General features: G+C 35.7%; 1 protein-coding gene across 1 annotated transcript in view; it reads right to left on the reverse strand.

The window, feature by feature from the left end:
- The window catches only part of LOC105443839, a 44,762-nt gene that overhangs the window by 4,673 nt on the left and 20,147 nt on the right, over window positions 1-19,942 (reverse strand). Inside the window, exons 7-8 of the mRNA XM_030978734.1 lie at window positions 7,884-8,228; window positions 5,254-5,661 (exon numbers count right to left, since the gene is read on the reverse strand). Coding sequence (XP_030834594.1) covers window positions 5,254-5,661; window positions 7,884-8,228 — 753 coding nt within the window. The remainder of the gene's footprint in view (window positions 1-5,253; window positions 5,662-7,883; window positions 8,229-19,942) is intronic.

Below are 19,942 nucleotides of genomic sequence, written 5' to 3' on the forward strand. Positions count from 1 at the left end.
TAGTGACTGAATGAACTTTTACATTCGGCGTGGACTTTAAGTGGTTTACTTATAATCTTTTTTTTTAAATCCTTATTCCTTATTACATTACTTTATTTTTTTCTTTGTTTTTGCTTCTTTACGTATACTGTTAAATAATGGTAGTTTGTGACTCCCCTTTCCCTTTTAGTCCTTTCCAACTTAGAATTTGACTGTTTATTTCAAGATACGCAAAATGAGTTTGATAATAATAACAAAAATAACACGTATGATACGAATTTGAACCCGAATGAAGAGGATCATTTATCGGATATAGACCCTGACGTTAATTGTTCTGTACTTGATAGTCCAAATAGATACTGGCTACCAGCTGATTTTAATTCTGAAATGAACTTTGATAATGATTCATCAAGTTTACTCCATTTTAACACAAAAAGCCTAAACAAAAATGTTAATAATATACATGATTTTATCACGAAACATATAGATACTAACTTTTCAATATATGGTTTCAGTGAAACCTGGATACACCCGTTGACACCAAAAGAATTATTTCGTTTAGAAAATTACAGTTTTGTTCATCGTGACAGAACAAAGAGTAGAGGTGGTGGAGTAGCTATGTTAATCCATGATTCATTAAATGTAAAAGAAAGAGCGGACATAATTTTGGCGCAAAATTTATGTGAGTTTCTCTTTCTATAAATTGAAAAATGTGACAGGAAAAATGTAATTGTCGGAATTATTTATCGTGATCCTAGTTGAAATATAGCTGATTTTAATGATGATATAAATTCGTGCCTTAATCAAATGTTAAATGAAAACAAGGACATATATATTATGGGTGACTGGAATATAAACTTACTGAACGCCTCATCAATTGCAAATGTTAATGACTTTGTTAATATTATATATAATAATTCTTTTCGACCCTTAGTTAACAGACCCACGAGAATAACACGAGGCTCGACAACTCTTATTGACAATATATTAACAAATGTCTGTGAAAGACAAATTTCCTCTGGAATATTATATAATGATACAACTGATCATTTACCAATTTTTTATGTTACCCATAATACAAGGTCCTATCCTAAAGCTGAAGACAATATACATTTTACTGAAAGATGTATTAGCCAAGAAAATATTGATGGTTTTAATAAAGATTTACTCTCATTTGATTGGATTGACATACTATCATTACGTAATATTGATGATGCATATAATAATTTCTTTGAAGTATTCAAACTAATGTTTAATGTTAACTGTAAAATGGAAAAGAAGAAAAAACCTAGGTCTTCGGCTAAAAAACCTTGGGTAACTCAAGGATTGGTAAAATGTTTTAATAGAAAGAATCGTCTACATAAATTATTTTGCCAAAATCGTACTAAATCGGTTGAAATGAAATATAAGAAATATCGAAACAAATTAAATGAAATCCTAAGAACGGCTCGTAAAAAGTATTATTGTAACTTGTTAACCAAGAACAAGCATAACCTTAGGAAAGTTTGGCAAATTATAAACGATTTAATGTGTAAGAATTTTTTTTTTTTAATTCATTATATTGTATGAAAAATAATGTAAAAGTATATAAAAATGAAGATATAGTAAAAGAATTTAACAATTTCTTTTCTAATATTGCTGCAAATACCTTAAAGCAAATTCGTCATGATTCTAGACAAAAATTTAGTCACTAACTTAAAAATCCATGTCAAACTTCTATATATTTTTATCCAACCAATGAGTTAAAAATCATCAAAATTGTTAAAGATATGAAAATGAGTTATAGCACTGGCTTTGATGATATAAATACTTTTGTTGTAAAAAAAAGTAATCTATTCCATATTAACCCCTCTAGTCCATACAGTTAGCCTATCTTTATGTTCAGGAATAGAACCTAATAATCTGAAAATTGGAAAGATCATTCCTGTATTTAAAAAAGGCGATAAACACTTTTTTTCCAATCATCGACCAATTACATTATTACCATGTTTTTCCAAAATCCTAGAAAAAAATTGTTTATAAAAGATTAATTTCTTATTTGGATAGAAATAAAATATGGCTTCAAGGCAGGACATTCGTGTGAACATGCATTAATTAATTTAAATAACACTCTTTTAACTAATATTCATAACAATTTTCACTAATTTGGTATATTTCTAGACTTGTCAAAAGCCTTCGACCTCATAGACCACAACATACTTTTATATAAATTATCCCATTATGGTATCAGGGAAGCAGTGTGGGAATGGTTCCAGAGCTACTTACTTGATCGACGTAACTATACTTCATTTAATAATTATAATTTCCATTACTCGACAGCCCAGTATGGTGTCCCTCAAGGCTCCATACTGGGCCCGCTCCTCTTCCTAATTTATATTAATGATTTACGTACAGCGTCTTCTTTTTTTTAATTTTTTTTATTATGTCTTATTTGCAGACGACACAACTATCATTTCAACCCATATCAATTTCTTTTTTTTGTTAGAAAAAAACCAATACTGAATTATGTAAAATAGCCGATTGGTTCGATGCTAACAAACTTATTGTTAATTATGAGAAAACTAATGTTATGTATTTTAGAAAACCTCATGTATCACACAATTCTTTAGATTTTCACATACAAATGAAAAATGTTACTTTAAATCTTGTTAACTCTGTCAAATTCCTAGGATTTATACTTGATGATAATCTATCATTTAAGGAACACCATTTTTTTAAAATAAATAATAAGATGTCAAGGAACATAGGTATATTATGTAAATTACGTAGTATCCTTACAGAAAAGCACCTGTTAATGCTTTACAACTCGTTAATACTTTCCTATATTTATTATGGCAATATTACTTGGGCAAGTTGTGGCACTAATAAATTGACCCCTTTACATAGACTGCAAAAAAGGCTTTACGCATATGTTTGAATTCCCCTTACTTAGCTCCGTCACGCCCATTATTTGCAAGATTACACACATTGACAATTTTTGATATTCATGAAATCCAAATTGCGATCCTGATGTATTACGTGAAACATAATTTAGCACCTCTTAATATAACAAATCTATTTCAGTATAATAAAGACTACCACCAATATAATACCCGTTCCCACTCCAAATTCCATTTACCATTAGCACATAATCAATCGACTCTTATTGCATTTAAATCTGCTGGTCCTCGAATATGGAATTCCCTCCCTTCTGATGTAATCTCCAGCTCTAATGTTACTTTATTTAAAACCAAACTCAAACGTTCAATAATAACTACCTACGTCAAATAAACATGTAATTTCATCTCTCCTCCCTACGTTTTCTTATTTCGCCTTTTCCTTTTCCCCTTTACCTGTATTGTTTATTGCTTAATGTTTTGAAGTTTTTTGTTTTTATTTTTTTTATTTGTGTATAACTAAGTTTGTTTGTATTTCATGTTTATGCTATGTATATTTCTTTATGTATAGGGTGCCCCATTCATCAAGCCTTGGCTTTTAGGGGCACCCTGACCATTTACACTGTATCAATAATGTTCATACACGCATAATTTGTATATTGTTTTTAAATGGTTTAATAAAACGAATTGAATTGAATTGAAATTATTTTCCACCTCTTTCACAACTCAACCTTCTCTTTAAGTATTGGTCTTTTGATTGACTAATGAGGCTTGAATCTGTTACAATTACACCCGGAACATTATGAAATGATATTCTCTTTCAAAGTTCTCTTGTTTGAATTCAGATTATATTTCGTAAAGATCAAAGGTTCGCCAAATACATCATAACAAATAGTATATCCCTGCATACATTTGAGCTTTATCGCCATATTGTATGACAATATAGTCATAGAAAAATTAGAAAATATGGCTCCATAGAAAGGATTTTTTTTCCCATTCGTTTTTACTATGAGGTATTTTCTTTTCGTTGAAATACTGAAGCTGGTGAGTATATATAACTCGACCCAGTGATGACGAGCCCTATACTTTTTATATAAACATACCTTGAATCCTCCGTTGTTTCTTCCGACGCCAAAATATGATGGCAACACAAATCACAGCCAATATGAGAAAGACGACGATAACTGGTACAACTGCAAATAGATTAAATAATATCTTCAGCGAATCAAAGTTCTCGTCGTTCTATTTTCTCGTTTACCTAGAATGCTAAAAGAGTTAATTCACCATTTAGACAATTTTAATTTGAAACGTTAACAATCCTGGATCCTATATATATAACCTATAGCAGGCCTTCTCAACTGGCGGCGCGCGCGTTGCTCGTGGCGCTTGCGGTCAGTCAGAGTGGCGCGCGGCTGTTCCAAAAAAAAAAAAAAAAATACAAATTAAAAAATAAAATTTAAGAAAGAAAAAATTTAAAAAATATATTCTAAAATAAAAAAAACTCAGCAAAATCAAAAATTCGCAGTCGAAGTTGAGCCTAAAATGTAAGCAAGCCATTTTGTTTGTTTGATTTTCACTTCATTTTGACATTTCCGTGTTTATTGCATCAAAATAACTACATATAAATTAACTTTAGCCAGGAATTGTACTAATCAAAATGAAATTATGATTAATGTTTTATGGAACAAAAAGGTGTTAAGAATGCCACAACTGGGCCTAAAAAAGCCCTAAAATCCACTAGCTTCCGGGGGCTTTGCCCCCTGGACCCCACCCGGTATCGGCTCGGTCGCTACGCTCCTTCGCAACACAGTCACCAAACATACAGGTTGGCACTTAAACCTCAATATTTTTTTGTTTTGGCGCTTCGAATAAACTAGTTGAGAAGGCCTGACCTATAGGTTGTATCTACATGTACACTTAGCGTATCAAAAGTGTTGATCTGACATTTAAAAAAAGTGGCCATTCCTTGACCGTTTTAAAATGGCGATTTAACATCTTATACAATTCGTTTACAAAACACATTTACATGTTTTCTTATGTGGCAAATCCTGCTTGTATTCAGTCAATTCAGTAAGGAGAAATAAAATAAAATGTCTGACATCGAACCTTTGCATTTTGTAACGGATCGCTAGTCACAATAGAATTATGACCCCGATACTTAATACCACGTGGTTGGTTGAGAGCGGATATGTGACAAAACATGAATTTGTCCTAAAGAGTAACCATTCCTTACAAATGCTAGTCACCCGTCATTAACAATTCCTCCTAACTGGTTGGTTACCTTGTGTGGATAATGTTTACTGTTACCCTAGATGATAGCAGCTGTATACTATCTATCCACTCTTGAATACGGGTCGAATACAAAATAAAAACAGGAAAATTCCTCGTGAATTCTTACCAACTTTGGCTACATCTCCTCTCGGACTCGGAGCTAAACTGGTTTGATGAGAGGAGGATGTCATGGTAACAGCATATTCTAACAAGGTCACGGTGACGGTCACTGTTCTTTGGTTTTGCGATCCCGGGATATCAGAAGCGACACAAAAATAAGGGCTTTCGCTAGGTTCAGCGACGATGGATATTGATTTGTTTTTCGTCCCGTCCATGTTTGCAACTTCCTCGATATTTGTTGCATCTGTCTTTTTGGATCCATGTAAGAAGAAGAGATCGATGTCTGGAAAGTAGCTTGAGGCTGAGCAGGTGATAGTGATGATATCGAAGGTTGGCAGACTACAGGTTTGTTCAGCGTCGTTTGGAAGTATTCCTGGACATTCCTCGATAAGGGGAAAGGGTTCCATCGGAGGAGCTGAAAATGTAAAATAATACTAAATGACTAACAAAGAAAATCATCACACCTTAATGAGGAGAACTATCATGTAACGGAAAAAGTTATTTCCTCCAATTTCAATTTTCAAATTGAATATATAATTATCATTAAAATAGTAACATTAAATGGTATAGTTTAATAAATATGACATTCATACTTTTCTTTCGTGGTGATAAAACAACATATACATTTCACAGGTATTAACATAAAATCGAATCTAATATAATTCGAGTTTTGATGTCAGTAAAGGTCCTGGTTACGATGAAATTAGTGCTAAAATTGTTAAATCTGCTATTAATGCAACAATATATTTAATTCTTCTCTTGAAAAAGGCATTTTTCCTAATGCATTAAAAATAGCTAAAGTTATACCAATATATAAGAATGGCAACAAAATATGTTGAATAATTATAGACCAATCTCTATTTCATCAATATTTAGTAAAATTTTAGAAAAAATTGTTTATGATAAATTAATATCTTTTATCGAAAAACACTATATTTTGCACAATAAACTATTTGGCTTTAGAAAAGGATACAATACTACCCATGCATTGATTGAATTAACATATAAAATTGCCAAAGCCTTTGAAAAGAAACACATAGTGATAGCTCTCTTTTTAGACTTGTCAAAGGCGTTAAACTGTATTGACAATTCAATTTTACTAAACAAACTGAAATATTATGGAATAATGGGAAATGCAATACAGTGGTTTGAAAGTTATTTGTGCAATAGGAAGCAATATTTAAGCGTTGATAATTTTGATTCAGAATATAAATGTATTTCAGTAGGTGTACCTCAGGGATCTAACTCGGCCCCCTTTTATATTTACTTTATCTTAATGATCTGCAATATGTTAGCAATATTTTGTCAGTCATTTTATTTGCAGATGACACAAGTTTATTTGTATCAGGTAAAGACCCAGTTGCATTAAATAATCTATAGAATTCAGAAATAAAAAATATACATACTTGGTTAACAGCCAATAAACTCTACATTAATCGCGATAAAACATGTAATATGATATTTAAGAGTAGGAATTGTAGAATACAAGATAATGAAATAAATATTGAACTTAATGAACTAAGTATAAAGATAGAAACCAGTACTAAATTTCATGGCGTAATCATAGACAAAAACTTGAACTGGAAGGAACATGTTAATTACATTGTTTTTAAAAATATATTAATCAACTGGAGTCTTTAATATTTAAAAACACATTTTACCACTGAAGATTTTAACAAATTTGTATAACTGTATGATTCTTTCAAATCTTATGTATTCTAATATTGTATGGGGCGGTTGCTCATTTTATTGACAAAAACGTGCAATATGAGCAATTACCAAATCAAACTATTTAACACGTATCATCAATTATTTAAACAGTTACAAATGTTGAATATTTTTGATATAAATAAATTACAACTAGCATCGTTTATGTTTTCTTATTCTACACAACTATTACCCAATAACTTTCATGACTATTTTGAATATAATAGTAACATCAATAAATATTAAACAAGAAGTTCTAGTTCTAATAAAATGTATGTACCTTTTTATAATTTTAACTTTTCAAGAAATACAGTAAGTTTTAAAGGCCCACAGCTTTGGAATGAGTTGCCAAATGTATTAAAAGAAATATCGACTGTTCTTGCATTCAGGAAAAATATAAATGTTATCTTCTTAATTGTTAGTAGTTTTATTTGAATGTGCTTTTTATGTGATTTATGTAAGTAGTTATGTTGTGTTTTTATGTGAATATGCTATGTTATATTTTCTGTTTGTTTGATTGTTTTTTATGTTGTATATATTGTGTAATGTATTTCTCTTGAAGGGTGGTAATATAGGGGATCAACCTTGACAGGCCAATGGCATTTGTTGATCCCTCAAATCCACCACCCTTCATCCTTCTTTCACAGTACCATGTCAATTAATGTTTTATATTTATATTGTTTAATTTATACTGATTTGTTTGTATTTGATGTTTGTACTGATCTTTTGATGTGTTTTTAAAGAGATGTAAAATAAAATTGAATGAATTTGGATTTGTTAAGAGGATTCAAATTCACTATAGTTGTGATCGCCACTGCAAACAAGGAGACTAGTGTTTTTTTAATTTCTATTTTTGATATAATCGCCCTTTCTACGAAAATAAGATCTTGAGAATCGAGAAGGATGCGATAGGCTCAAAGCATTACTCACAAAATACACTGATGTCCGTAAAGTTGTGTATCAGTATCCCCTTGATTGTTACTCTACAGATGTATCGTCCTTGTTCTGCAATGCTGACTTCTTTGATCACCAAGGAGCGATTTGCATTCATCTCCATGATCTGACATGGCCTTTCACCTTCACATAATCCTGTCACATCATCGGTTGGAATCCATGAAACAAGGTTTGGTGATGTTTCTGGGTCATCTCCTTTCTTCCACCAGACAGCTAAAGGTGTCCCACGAAATCGACATGTCAGTACAACGCTGTCTCCCTTGCGTACCGTTTTGTGTAAATCAGTGTACACGACATCATCTGGTACATCGCCAGAAACGCCTGTATCAAAACAACAATGGTTGATACAGCTGTTTAACCCCAACAAACTAACAAATTAATCTCATTGTAACTACAGCCTCGGCCAGATGTAAAGCAGTAAGCCTCTTTACATCTTACATTCGTCCTTCTTTCCGAGGGGTGCATGCACATCAAGCCTCATGCATACGATGTAGCCCTCGTATATCATGTTAATGCATTAAGCGTGTAACTTAATATCATATATCTTTTCAAATTTCAATAAAATATGTTGTACTGATGCAGTACAACGTATTGGTAAATATAGCACATGCAAATGAAATCAAATGTAAAATATCATATTACATACATGTAGATGCATATGAATATGTTTGTTTGAAAAAAAAAACTATATAGAAATCTTGGAATCAATTATCAATCATCAATTAACATTCTTGATGTAATAATACTATTCATTACAGCCAAACAATAACTAACACTAACTGACAATTGTTTTTACAGTTTAATGCTTCGTTTGTACTATGTTCCCGGCGGCTACGGCAATCACGTTTCACAACGTAATACAACGCGTAGGGGGGGGGGGGGGGCGGAATGGGCAAACGCGACATGACATGATTGCCCTGGATGCCGGGCCAGATTTGTAAACTGTCAACAAAATTGCTACGTCAGTCACGGTGCGAATGAGAAACCTAGTAGGCGGTATTAAAACGGGGTGAACGCAATAAAACGTGACACTACGTAGTGAAGGCTGTGAAAAAAACTTGGAGGTGGTCCGTATAAGAATGGTTTACGGGTCCGGCGTGCTAAGGCGCGTTAGGTTCTACTGCGGTCTGACACGAGGCACTTGTATCAAGGATACATATTTCTATTACTTGAAACGTCTTTTTTATACCGTGGACACAACCGTGCTTTAAAGCTACCCGGTGTTCACGTTTTATCCGTAGAAAGCCTTGACATAACGTAAAAAACTTGTATAGTCAATATTTGAGATACCATACCTAAGTTAAACGATCATTCATTTTCGGTTTTAATGCACAAGTAGGCATTAACACGATTTCAAACGGCGTATTCAAACTATAAAATACAGGCATATGGATTAATCATACATGTTTTACCCACACCTGTAACGTCATATCTATATGTGCAAATATGTCAATATTCAAACGTTTGGAAGTGATATTCTCAGCATTACTCAATCTGATTAGCTACATCCCTATCTCCGGATTTGCAACCAAAACAGTAAGGTTGCCGTTATTCTATGCCATTAGACGGTATTTTATACCGTCATCTGTTCAATCATATGCATATACTTAATGTTAAGTGATCTCGTTATAATGATTTCAAAACTTACGATAAAAAACACGAACAAATGTACATGCAGCATTGCTATAATAGCTCGATCTTAATAATATATTTGCAGATAACTTTCATCTCAATTAGAGTAGACTTACCCTGTAGTAAGCACACGTAAAGTATCATGCATATGCCTATATTGCATGACAGGCGGAGCAACTGCATAAATCGGGCCGCCATTTTTATTCACGTGACGACAAACTTCCGAATTTCAACTTATCAATGGATGAATTCAAAAGCAAACAAACAGTTTGGGGATTTCTAAGCTGGCGGTTGATGTTCCAATTCCTACAATACACGCATTATGAGAGAATGCGCGCGTCAAACTGTACGGTGCAACTCTGCACCTGATATTCATGATACATTACATATAGTTTGTTTTCCCTTGATAGCAAAGATGTTTCATACCATAGTGTCTATGTATAAGGATGCATTAACACTGGCGTGTACGAAAATGGGGGTGGGGAGAGAAAATTATTTTCGAAAAACGGACCTGGAAATACAAACATAAAACTTATGACATAATTGGAAAGATCCATTTGTTGGTGTGTGAATGGGGGTATTGTTGAAGTAGTGGTTATTATTGTTAGACTTGTTTGTAAGTCTGTTTGTATTTAACAGCTTGCGACCTAGTATGCCTGGGCTATGATTAAAATTATTTTTAGAATTTGCAACGAATGAGTGACTTCATTTTTTAAACGTGTAAAGTGCTCCCACTTTACCCATCATTCGTTAGAGATATACAATTGTACACACTTCACATATGTTTAAGGGTACATGTTTTTGATCTAAATTTAAATTCGTTGGTTTATTAGGATAGCTGAACATTTCGCAAAATAAACATTAACCCATTGCTTACTGGAACCTGGTGGTCCCTGTATTAAGCCTATGGGAATAAGATAATTCAGTAGTCAACGGGTTAACAAATGAAACGAAACAGCAATTGATACTGATTCAGTGAGTATGTTTAGCCGAAATATATACAGGTTATTTTGCACAAAAAAAGTATTTGCAAAACTCCTACTTTTTCAAGTCTTAACATAAATACGCACCAAAATGTACGAATTACAAACATCAGAATGCAAAAACCCCTACTGTGGAACACGCCTTAACCCTCCCCTCGTTCGCTTCGCTCGCTCACTTGTCCCTCTGTCGTCAGATCACATATAGGCTACTGTCTACTAAGCAACATTTGTTAATTAACATCTCATTATCAGCATTATGAAGTTCTTATAAAGGATATGATAGAAAATACATTCTCGGTAAAACTGTAATAGCAATGGAGCGAGAACATGAATATGTGGCGTTAAAGTTGATACAAGTGAACCAATAAAACATGTGTAATGTGTACATGTAAAAGGTTCATTGGTTGAGCATATTCTTTGTAATATTTATAAAGCCACAGCGAGTAGTGATTACTGTTTTCTTTCTTCATATTATTAATAACAAATGTATATCTTGTAAATCCTATAAGTTTGTTATGTTTGTATTGTCCTAGCTGACATAGGACTTTTAATAATTGTTTTTCCATTTGTGCAAGTGAACGTCAAAACCAAAATGTGGTATCATGTGTTGACAGCCAAAACACAATAAACAATATATACAGGGCGTATCATAATAAAGGATATTGAAGTTTAATGACGATTTATATGAAAACTACTGATTTCATAATCAAGCATTTTATGTCTGTTGTAAAGGACAGAATGTCCTCTTGTTAATGACACCCCGATCATACTACTACTGTCACAGTTTACTGAATAACAAAGCATTGCTGTCCACCATGTGAAAGGTGCACTGTGACAAGTTAGCATTCACAGATAAATTCTAAAGATTAGTGCTTGTGTCAGCCCAGACATATTGAAATGCTGAACAATGAGTGGATTATGTGTCTAAGAAGGAAATGTTATCAAACTTGGCACAGTGAAGGAGAATAAATAATACCAGAGATCTCGGGTAGAAAGAAAGAGAGAGAGAGAGAGGGAGAGAGAACGATGGTGTACAATCGTGGAACATTTTTGGTCATGCATGATTATGCATGATTACGCATGTGTGTAATTTGCATGATTACTCCGTTTAAGCCCCAGTCCCATATAAAGCCGGACCAGCACGGACGAGCACGGACCACTCCGGACCATCCCGGACCATGGTCTGGGGTGATCCGGGATGGTCCGGGATGTTTTGTTCAAAAAAGTGTGATGCTTTAAAAGCTACAGTCCCATATACGTCCCGGACCGTCCCGGACCATCCCGGACCCCATCCGGGGTGATCCGGGATTCGGTCCGTGTTGACACCGTGTTGGCACCGGGGTGGTCCTGGATGGTCCTGGATGGTCCTGGGCGGTCAATAACTCACTCCCGGACTGCCACGGATCAACACGGACCGCCCCGGCGCCACTACGGATGACCCCGGACCCAGCACGGTGGCTACACGGATCACCCCGGATCAAACTATTGTCCCGGACCGTCCCGGACCACCCCGGCAGTTTTTGACCGTCAAAAACATCCGGGGTCGACTCCCGGACCGCCCAGGACCATCCAGGACCACCCCGGTGCCAACACGGTGTCAACACGGACCGAATCCCGGATCACCCCGGATGGGGTCCGGGATGGTCCGGGACGGTCCGGGACGTATATGGGACTGTAGCTTTAGATCAAAACTCCTCAATTTATTTCAGTATTGTACATATCTGCTTATTAGATTATTATGCTAATTAGGGTAATTATACTACATCAGTAATCTACATGGAATATCTTCTCTTGAATTAATGATCAGTCTTTCAAAAGTGATTAACAATGTTGCATAGCACCATTTTTATGCTTTATAAGATAAACAATGAAAATGAAGTCCATATATTGTACACATGCTTATTAGCTCACTATGCTATTTATGCTATTTAAGACAATTGCATTTCTTGGAATAAAAAAACTAGTGTCATAGATGAATTCCTCGTCATAAAAAACCCTTGACAAGTCGTATTATCCATGTTTTCAGGCTTCCTTGGATTGAGATTAGCAACATTTTTACATATTGCACATATGCTAATTAGATGATTATGCTAAATAGGCTATACAAAAAGTTGCCCAAGGTTACCAAGCTGGCAACCAAACTGAATTTACTTCAATACCCATCTAGAACACGAATATAAAAAACACCTTGTACTTCACCCTGTACTCCAGGTCATGTACATGGTATATGGTACCGTCGACGGGACTACAATTATATTCTATCCTGATTGGGAATTAGGTCTTCATGGGCCTCATCATTAATGTACATTGTGAAGACCATATGGTTATAGCAGATCGTGTTTTGTGTACATTTGAAAGCATGTCATACAATTGTAGTAGTTAAAGAGGCAGTTTGCCCCGGGGTGGCCAACCCAGTTGGGTACAAAGTTCATGACAGAAGTCACTCCACATGCTCCAGGAGGCAAGAAAAAATGCAGACTGTGCATTGCTTGTCTGCCAGTCTAAACAAGAATATTTGTCGAAATTGTAAGCAGATCATGGAAGTAAAATGTAAAGAAACCGTTGAAGCATGTCAGATGGTGACAATGAACTGGGCTTTTCAAAGCAAATGCAAATTTATACAGGATCTCTGTTTCTCTTTCTCTCCTTGTTTTTGTTGACTTGAACAACTTGGCACTATGAATATGACTGACAAAGAAAGCGGACAAAATATACAGTTCCTCAGGTAGACAAAGGAACATCCCTTCACTGCTATTATGTAAAAAAAAAAGTGAATATGCATGTGACACCTGTTCTACACATTTGTACATAATAGCAGTGAAGGGATGTTCCTTTGTCTACCTGGGGAACTGTATATTTTGTCAGTCATGTTCTTAGTGGGCAACCACACTCTAGGACGACTACCACCAGGACAACTAACCCCGGACAACTACCCCCGGACAACTACCTCTCGAACAACTACCCCTAGGGCAACCATCCTCTAGGACGACTACCCCCGGGACAACTACCCCGGACAACTAGCCCCTAGAAAAACTACCCCGAACAATAATCCCCTAGAACAACTACCCCAGGACAACTACCCCCCGACAACGACCCCCTAGGGCAACTACCCCCGGACAATTATCCCCTACGGCAACTTCCCCTAGAACAACTGACCCCAGTCAACTATCCCCTAGCATAGATATCAGGGGGGTAGTTGTCCTAGATAATTGTTGTCGTAGGGGTAGTTATCTTGGGGTAGTTGTCCGGGGGTACTTATCCAGAGGGTAGATGTCTGGGGTGGTTGTCCGGGGGAACTTGTCCTAGAGGTAAGTTGTCCTAGGGGGTAGTTCTCTTGGGGTAGTTGCCCGGGGGTAGTTGTCCTGGGGGTATTCGTTCTAGAGGGGGTTGCCTTAGGGGTAGTTGACTGGGGGTGGTTATCTCCAGGGGGTAGGTGTCCTAGAACCGTTTGCCCGATATGATAATTAATCATGGTTCGTGGTTCGTAACCGGGAGGCCCCGGGTTCGAAACCAAATCAATGTGCTGGTGCCCTTGGGTAATGAGTTAATCCTCCTTACCTCATCCCTCGGAGAGGACCTATAGGTTGAAGGTCCCCCGGTTACTTACTTACAAGCAAACACCTGCTTTCTAATAGCAGTAAGGTCAAATTAACCATCAAATTGAACTCACCACTTAAATACAAAGCTCACACTAGCATCGAATGCAAAGCTTAAACAGCTATTTAACAAAGTGTTGGGTCTACTTCATAGGGATATGCGTAGTATGCGACCGCTTGTGAGTTATTATTAATATCCATAACATAATTATGAAAGTTCACGTCTTTTTAACACCAACGAACATAATGAGTTATGATTAAACAGTGCAAGACCATCCTAGGAAGGCCGGACTATATTCCGAATTATTCATTACGATTTTTGTATTCATTATTATCACTATTCTTCTTCTTCTTATTATTATTTTTTTAATTTTCACCATCGTTATTTGTATTGTAGCTATTATGAATGACATTATCCCTACTAAAATTATCTTGATTACTATCATCATTATTATCATAACTCGGTCGGTTTGGAATCGCGTTGAGGTCAGTTTGGCGCTGTTACTAAGGAACAGTCAAAGGCATTTTAGAGAATACGAAAATGTTTTTTGAGGTTCATGACTCGGGAAAGGAGGGGGAGGGGGCGCTGACTACCATGGCAATGCTATCAACCAAAAGCTAATTGACAACAACTTAATGGGGACGATATTCAACTACGACTACTACTGCTAGTAATAATGATCAAAATAATAATAATATTAATGATCATAATAATAGTAACAATAATGACTATGATTAGAATAAAAATGATTATGAGAATAATGAAAATAAAAATAATAATAGTAATTATAATTATAATTTCTAAAATAATATTAGTGATAATAATAATAATAATAACAACAATATTATCAATAAGGAGATAATAATAATAATAATGATAATACTAAATCTGGAATGGAGTTTGGTCTTCTTAGGATAGCCGGGCAACGTTTTGAATATATAACTTTGCATGTTCGTTCATTATAAAAAAAAAATGATATGTACTTTCAGAACTATTGACATACATCTAGGTTTTTGCAAAATTCTTTACTTTTCATGAAACTGATTATGTTTTGGTTACCTGACTGATATGTCGATATGTATTAGTCAAGCTGATATTGCATTATTTTCCATTTGCTATACCGCCCACAAATACGGTGGCGCTATTCAAAGACCTTTTCAAGAGCAATTGGTTATGAGCGGTTGGTCCACCCGGTTCCAGTTAAGCACAATATTGCGAATACTGTTTCATTTGGAAAGCTTTTCCAGAATGATATACGCAATGTGTGACCAAGTGAAACCAGATTGGCAAAACTGTGTGCACAGATGTCTCTGACCGTTGTATGTGCTCATGAAGTCCCAAGCAGGAACAATGGAGAGGAAGAGAGAGAAAGAGAAAGAGAGAGAAATAGAATGAGAGAGAGAGCGAGAGGGAGGAAGAAGAGAAGAGAGAGAGAGAGGGGGAGAGGGGGTCTAGAAGAGAGATTGAGAACAAATAGAGTAAAACACGAGCGCAACTATTTTAGGGAAGAAAAGAACTCAATGGAAATTTCAATTAAAATATTTTACATCCCATAACAAAACAAGGATTGCATATTACGTCAATATCATGTCCGCACATTTCAATAGCGAACTTACGTCATTATTGATGGATAATGGGGCTTTCACATATACACTCCGGGGCCCGTACGGCGAGCCATGAGTAAAAACAGACATTGTGGTAATTTTCGGCCGGTGTCCGGCCGGCTGCCGTAAATTTTCTCCGGGCGCCGGGACAGTTTTGAAGCCGTACGGGTCCGTGGTGGTGAGTTGGCTGCAGCTTTGCGGTGCTCAAGGGTGCAGTACGTGTATCCTACTGCTCCCTCACGGCCCCTCAAGAGCCACTCAAGAGCCCCAGTGATATGCACAACACGGGGCCCGTTTTATATGTGACCTAGGCATAAGGCAATACACTAGCGTATACAAAGGGGTGTGGGCATCCCTCGTACACAATCGCATTCGAAAAACTGACATAAAAATACTTAAATAATACTTATGTCATTCATTTAGAATATTCATCGTGTTTTGTATTAGTGGTTGTTGCTCACAAAAGTGGTTATGCATGGTTGTAATACTTGTTGTTTGTAAGTCTGTTTCTGTTTCACTGCTTGGCATCGACTTTGCTCGGGCCATTATTATAATCGTTATTAGAATTTACAGCGAATGGGTGACTCCAGTATTCAAACGTCAATTAGAAGTGCTCTAACTTTATACATCATTCGTTAGAAGGATAAAACATACATCCTTGACCTTTGTTTCAAGGGTATGATATTTTGTTGATCTAAAATTAACTGAGCACATTTAATCAAGGATAGCTGGAAATTTCGCAAACATTACCCGATTTAATGACAAGTAACCGACTTTAAAAAGAAAAAAAAAAGACATTGAGTAGTGTATTGTTTGATGAGTATGTTGACTCGACAAATCTGCAGCTGATTTTGATTGAGCAAAACTCCTACCTTTTTTTTAAATCATGGAGACCTTTTCAGGTTGATGAAACATTCCATAAATACATATGCACCAAAATGCATGATTCCAAACATCAGAATACAAAAAGCTCCCCCCAAAATATCACCTACACCATTCACCTCGCTCCCTTCGCTCGCTCACTTCTCCCCCTGACGCTGAATCAAAGAAACGCCACCCTCTACTAACCAACTGTTTTTATTAACATCTGATCATCAGCATTATTCCGATCTTATAAAGGGCATGATATAAATACATTCTTTAGCAAGAAAATGAAAAAAATTGAATACGTGGCAAAGTTGATGCAAGTAATCAAATATACAATTAACTTCTAAATTATTTATACTTTACCAAACTTTGTAATGTTTGAAGTGTGTGAACATTGGTAGTGTGAACATAATTTTGATGAAGGCTCATAAGCTGAGCCTTTTCGTTGTAATATTACTAAACCACAGTAAGCATTGCTGTATTCTCCGTCCTAATATTTCGTTTTCCCGTGCTATATCCATTATATTTATCGTTTCATTGCATATTTGTTGTGATATAATTATTCTTGTTTTATGTTTTGCATGAGAAATAAAATCATTTCATTCAAATATTTTTTTGTATTTTCCTGGCTGATATAGGATCTTTAATAATTGCTTTCCATTTGTGTAAGTGAACGTAAACAACATATTGTGGTATCGTTTATTGAGAGTCAGAACACACTTATAAGTCAGACATAAACATTAATATAGAAGGAGAATAAATGATACCAGAGATCTTGGGCAGAAAGACAGAGAGATAAAGAGAGAGATGAAGAATCACGTAACCCTTGTGGATGGTTATGCCAGAAGTTTGTCCAACTTGCATGGTTACTCTTGATCTTAGAATGATGCCCAGGGGCCTTATTTTACGATAACAAAATATATGGTCCGTTTTATGAAATATCTCACTCATATCATATTCCTATTATAAATTTGTATCCCTGGGACTCAACCGAAGTTTCATTATGGTTTTAGATTGTCAATTGTGAAGATCATAGGGTAATAAAAGAGCGCGTTGTTGTTTTGTAGAATTGAAAGCATTTCATACAAGTGACGTAGTCAAACAACCAGACTGCACCCACTCGGTTCGGTACAAAGTTCATGTTCTTCACCGACAGAAGTCATTCAACATGATACAGGAGGCGGGAAAATATATCCACTCATTCATTGTTTTTTCAGGCTGTGCATTGCTTGTCTGCCACGCTCAAACAAGGTTATTTGTATTCATTTTATGCAGATGATGTGAGTATATGTTAAAAGAAAAGTGGAAATGGGTCCAACGGTGAAAATGAAAAGTTTTTTCTTCATTTGTTAAAACATATGCAAATGAAAAATCCCTGCCTCTCTCTCTCTCTGTCCCCCCCCCCCCCCCCTCTCTCTCGCTCTCACCCTCTTTCTCTTTCTCTGGCTCTCTTTTTCTGAATATTACACGTACAATGGAGTCCTCTTTAAAGATACTATTATGTCCCTTTTGCAGCGAACATCAAATTATGTAGAAATTTGCAGGAATTATGAATATGTCATGTATGTCCTATATATGAAATTTAAACGTTAGCAGTGTCCTAATATTCAAATTATGCAAGGAAACCCGTTTACTTGCTAGACTTCACTGTCAGACACCATTGGGTGACTGACTGGCTTTTTTCTCCTTTGGTAATAACATACATAAACTGAGCTGTAAAGGGTACATAAGCATTTGTCTACATCAATAACCCACTTCTTGTAATGGCCAAAATTAAACTGATTAAATTTGTGTGCAGCATAACACGTACGACCATTCGGTACAATGGTCTAAAAATCAGACTATTTCTTATTGGCTCTATAGCTCCTAAGTCGATTTGACAACTAATGGTCATTATTTTCCCACGTTAAGACATTTTCAAGCCCCACCTTTTTTAGGGAAGTTCTAAATTAGTATCATCTTTCAAATGCCTTAGGAATTTAACCGTACCAGTAGGTAGTTGGGCTAGGCTTCTCTCAAGGCACAATCATTTTTTGTTAAAGTGTCAAATTAGGGTCTGTGCTTGCAAACTAGGGTCACCAGTAGTCAGGGACAACACGCCGGCAACTAACAACGACAATAACCTCATCTTAGTTTTAACCCTTTGATTCATTGCTAAAGTTTTTATGAAAACAAGTTTCGACCACACATCCATTCCTTCAAATTATACGAGTTGCCCCCATCTCTCTCAAATATCTTTTACGTTATGTATTTGCACTCTCCCTAGACAGCTTTGATGATGGTTCATTGTAAATTCACATTCTGTGCAAAGTATTGTATAGTAGATTCGGGTTCATTTATATTCTGCCCCTGTTTAGCTGGAAGAGTTTTGGTATAGATAAATGACAGTTACGTCGCTACAAGGCGCACTTGAAATATAATGAGAAAGGATGAAGTCGAAGAGAGACTTGAAAGTAATTATGCAGGGGGGGGGGTAGGACTTTGGCAAGATAGTCACTAACACTAGTGCCCCCCCCTCAAAAAAAAAGAAGAAGCATGCACCTGCCTCTAAATGGCTTGACTCGTGCTCCTTGTCCTAGAGGCAAGTAACCCCTTAGAATTGCGCTTCTTTCAAAGGATTATTGAATACACAAATGAAAAAGGATTTTTATGAAAGCCCCGAATCTCTTGCGTGAAAGCTTTGCAGCTGGGGTGAAAAGTCCACCGTTTTCATTTTGCGATGTTTGTCTCATTGTGTTGGCACAGCACCCAGTACACACTTAACGTGCACATCGTCCAGGCATATCACGCGATATGATTATATCCGGAACATTATTTTTTTAAATCATATGTCAGTTTATATATCATGCAAAATGTGTTCATTAAACTATATGCACACTGAGACTGCAAACAATGGTATACACAACAAAACTGATTAAATTTAGGATTTTTGGATTTCAAGGGAAATATGATTAATTCTAGTAGATGACATATTCGAATTGCAATATATTTACGTAGGTGCGCGGGACTAAACAAACATATATGTGTGAACTGTTCCTTTAGGTATGTTTAAAATAAGAGACTATTTGGAGATCAATCTTTTTCATGCGAATGAAACAACAACAGGAAAAGAGGGGGAGATTGATAAAGAGAGAGAGAGATCTCAAAAAACATCAAACCTTCAACACTTTTCGCCGAATTTATTAACACCGAATTTATTAACACATGTTTGTATTTAGAAAGGAAATTTGAGCGTAAACCCTTTTAACCGTTATTGAAAATGTTAACGTATATTTTAAATATGGCATTAGTTTATTTTTCGCCAAAACTATAATATATGCAGTGCTCAAAATAACAAACTGGTTACCACTCC

The sequence above is a fragment of the Strongylocentrotus purpuratus genome, unplaced genomic scaffold (genome assembly GCF_000002235.5).
Source record: "Strongylocentrotus purpuratus isolate Spur 01 unplaced genomic scaffold, Spur_5.0 spur5_scaffold_1, whole genome shotgun sequence".
Lineage (NCBI taxonomy): Eukaryota > Metazoa > Echinodermata > Echinoidea > Camarodonta > Strongylocentrotidae > Strongylocentrotus > Strongylocentrotus purpuratus.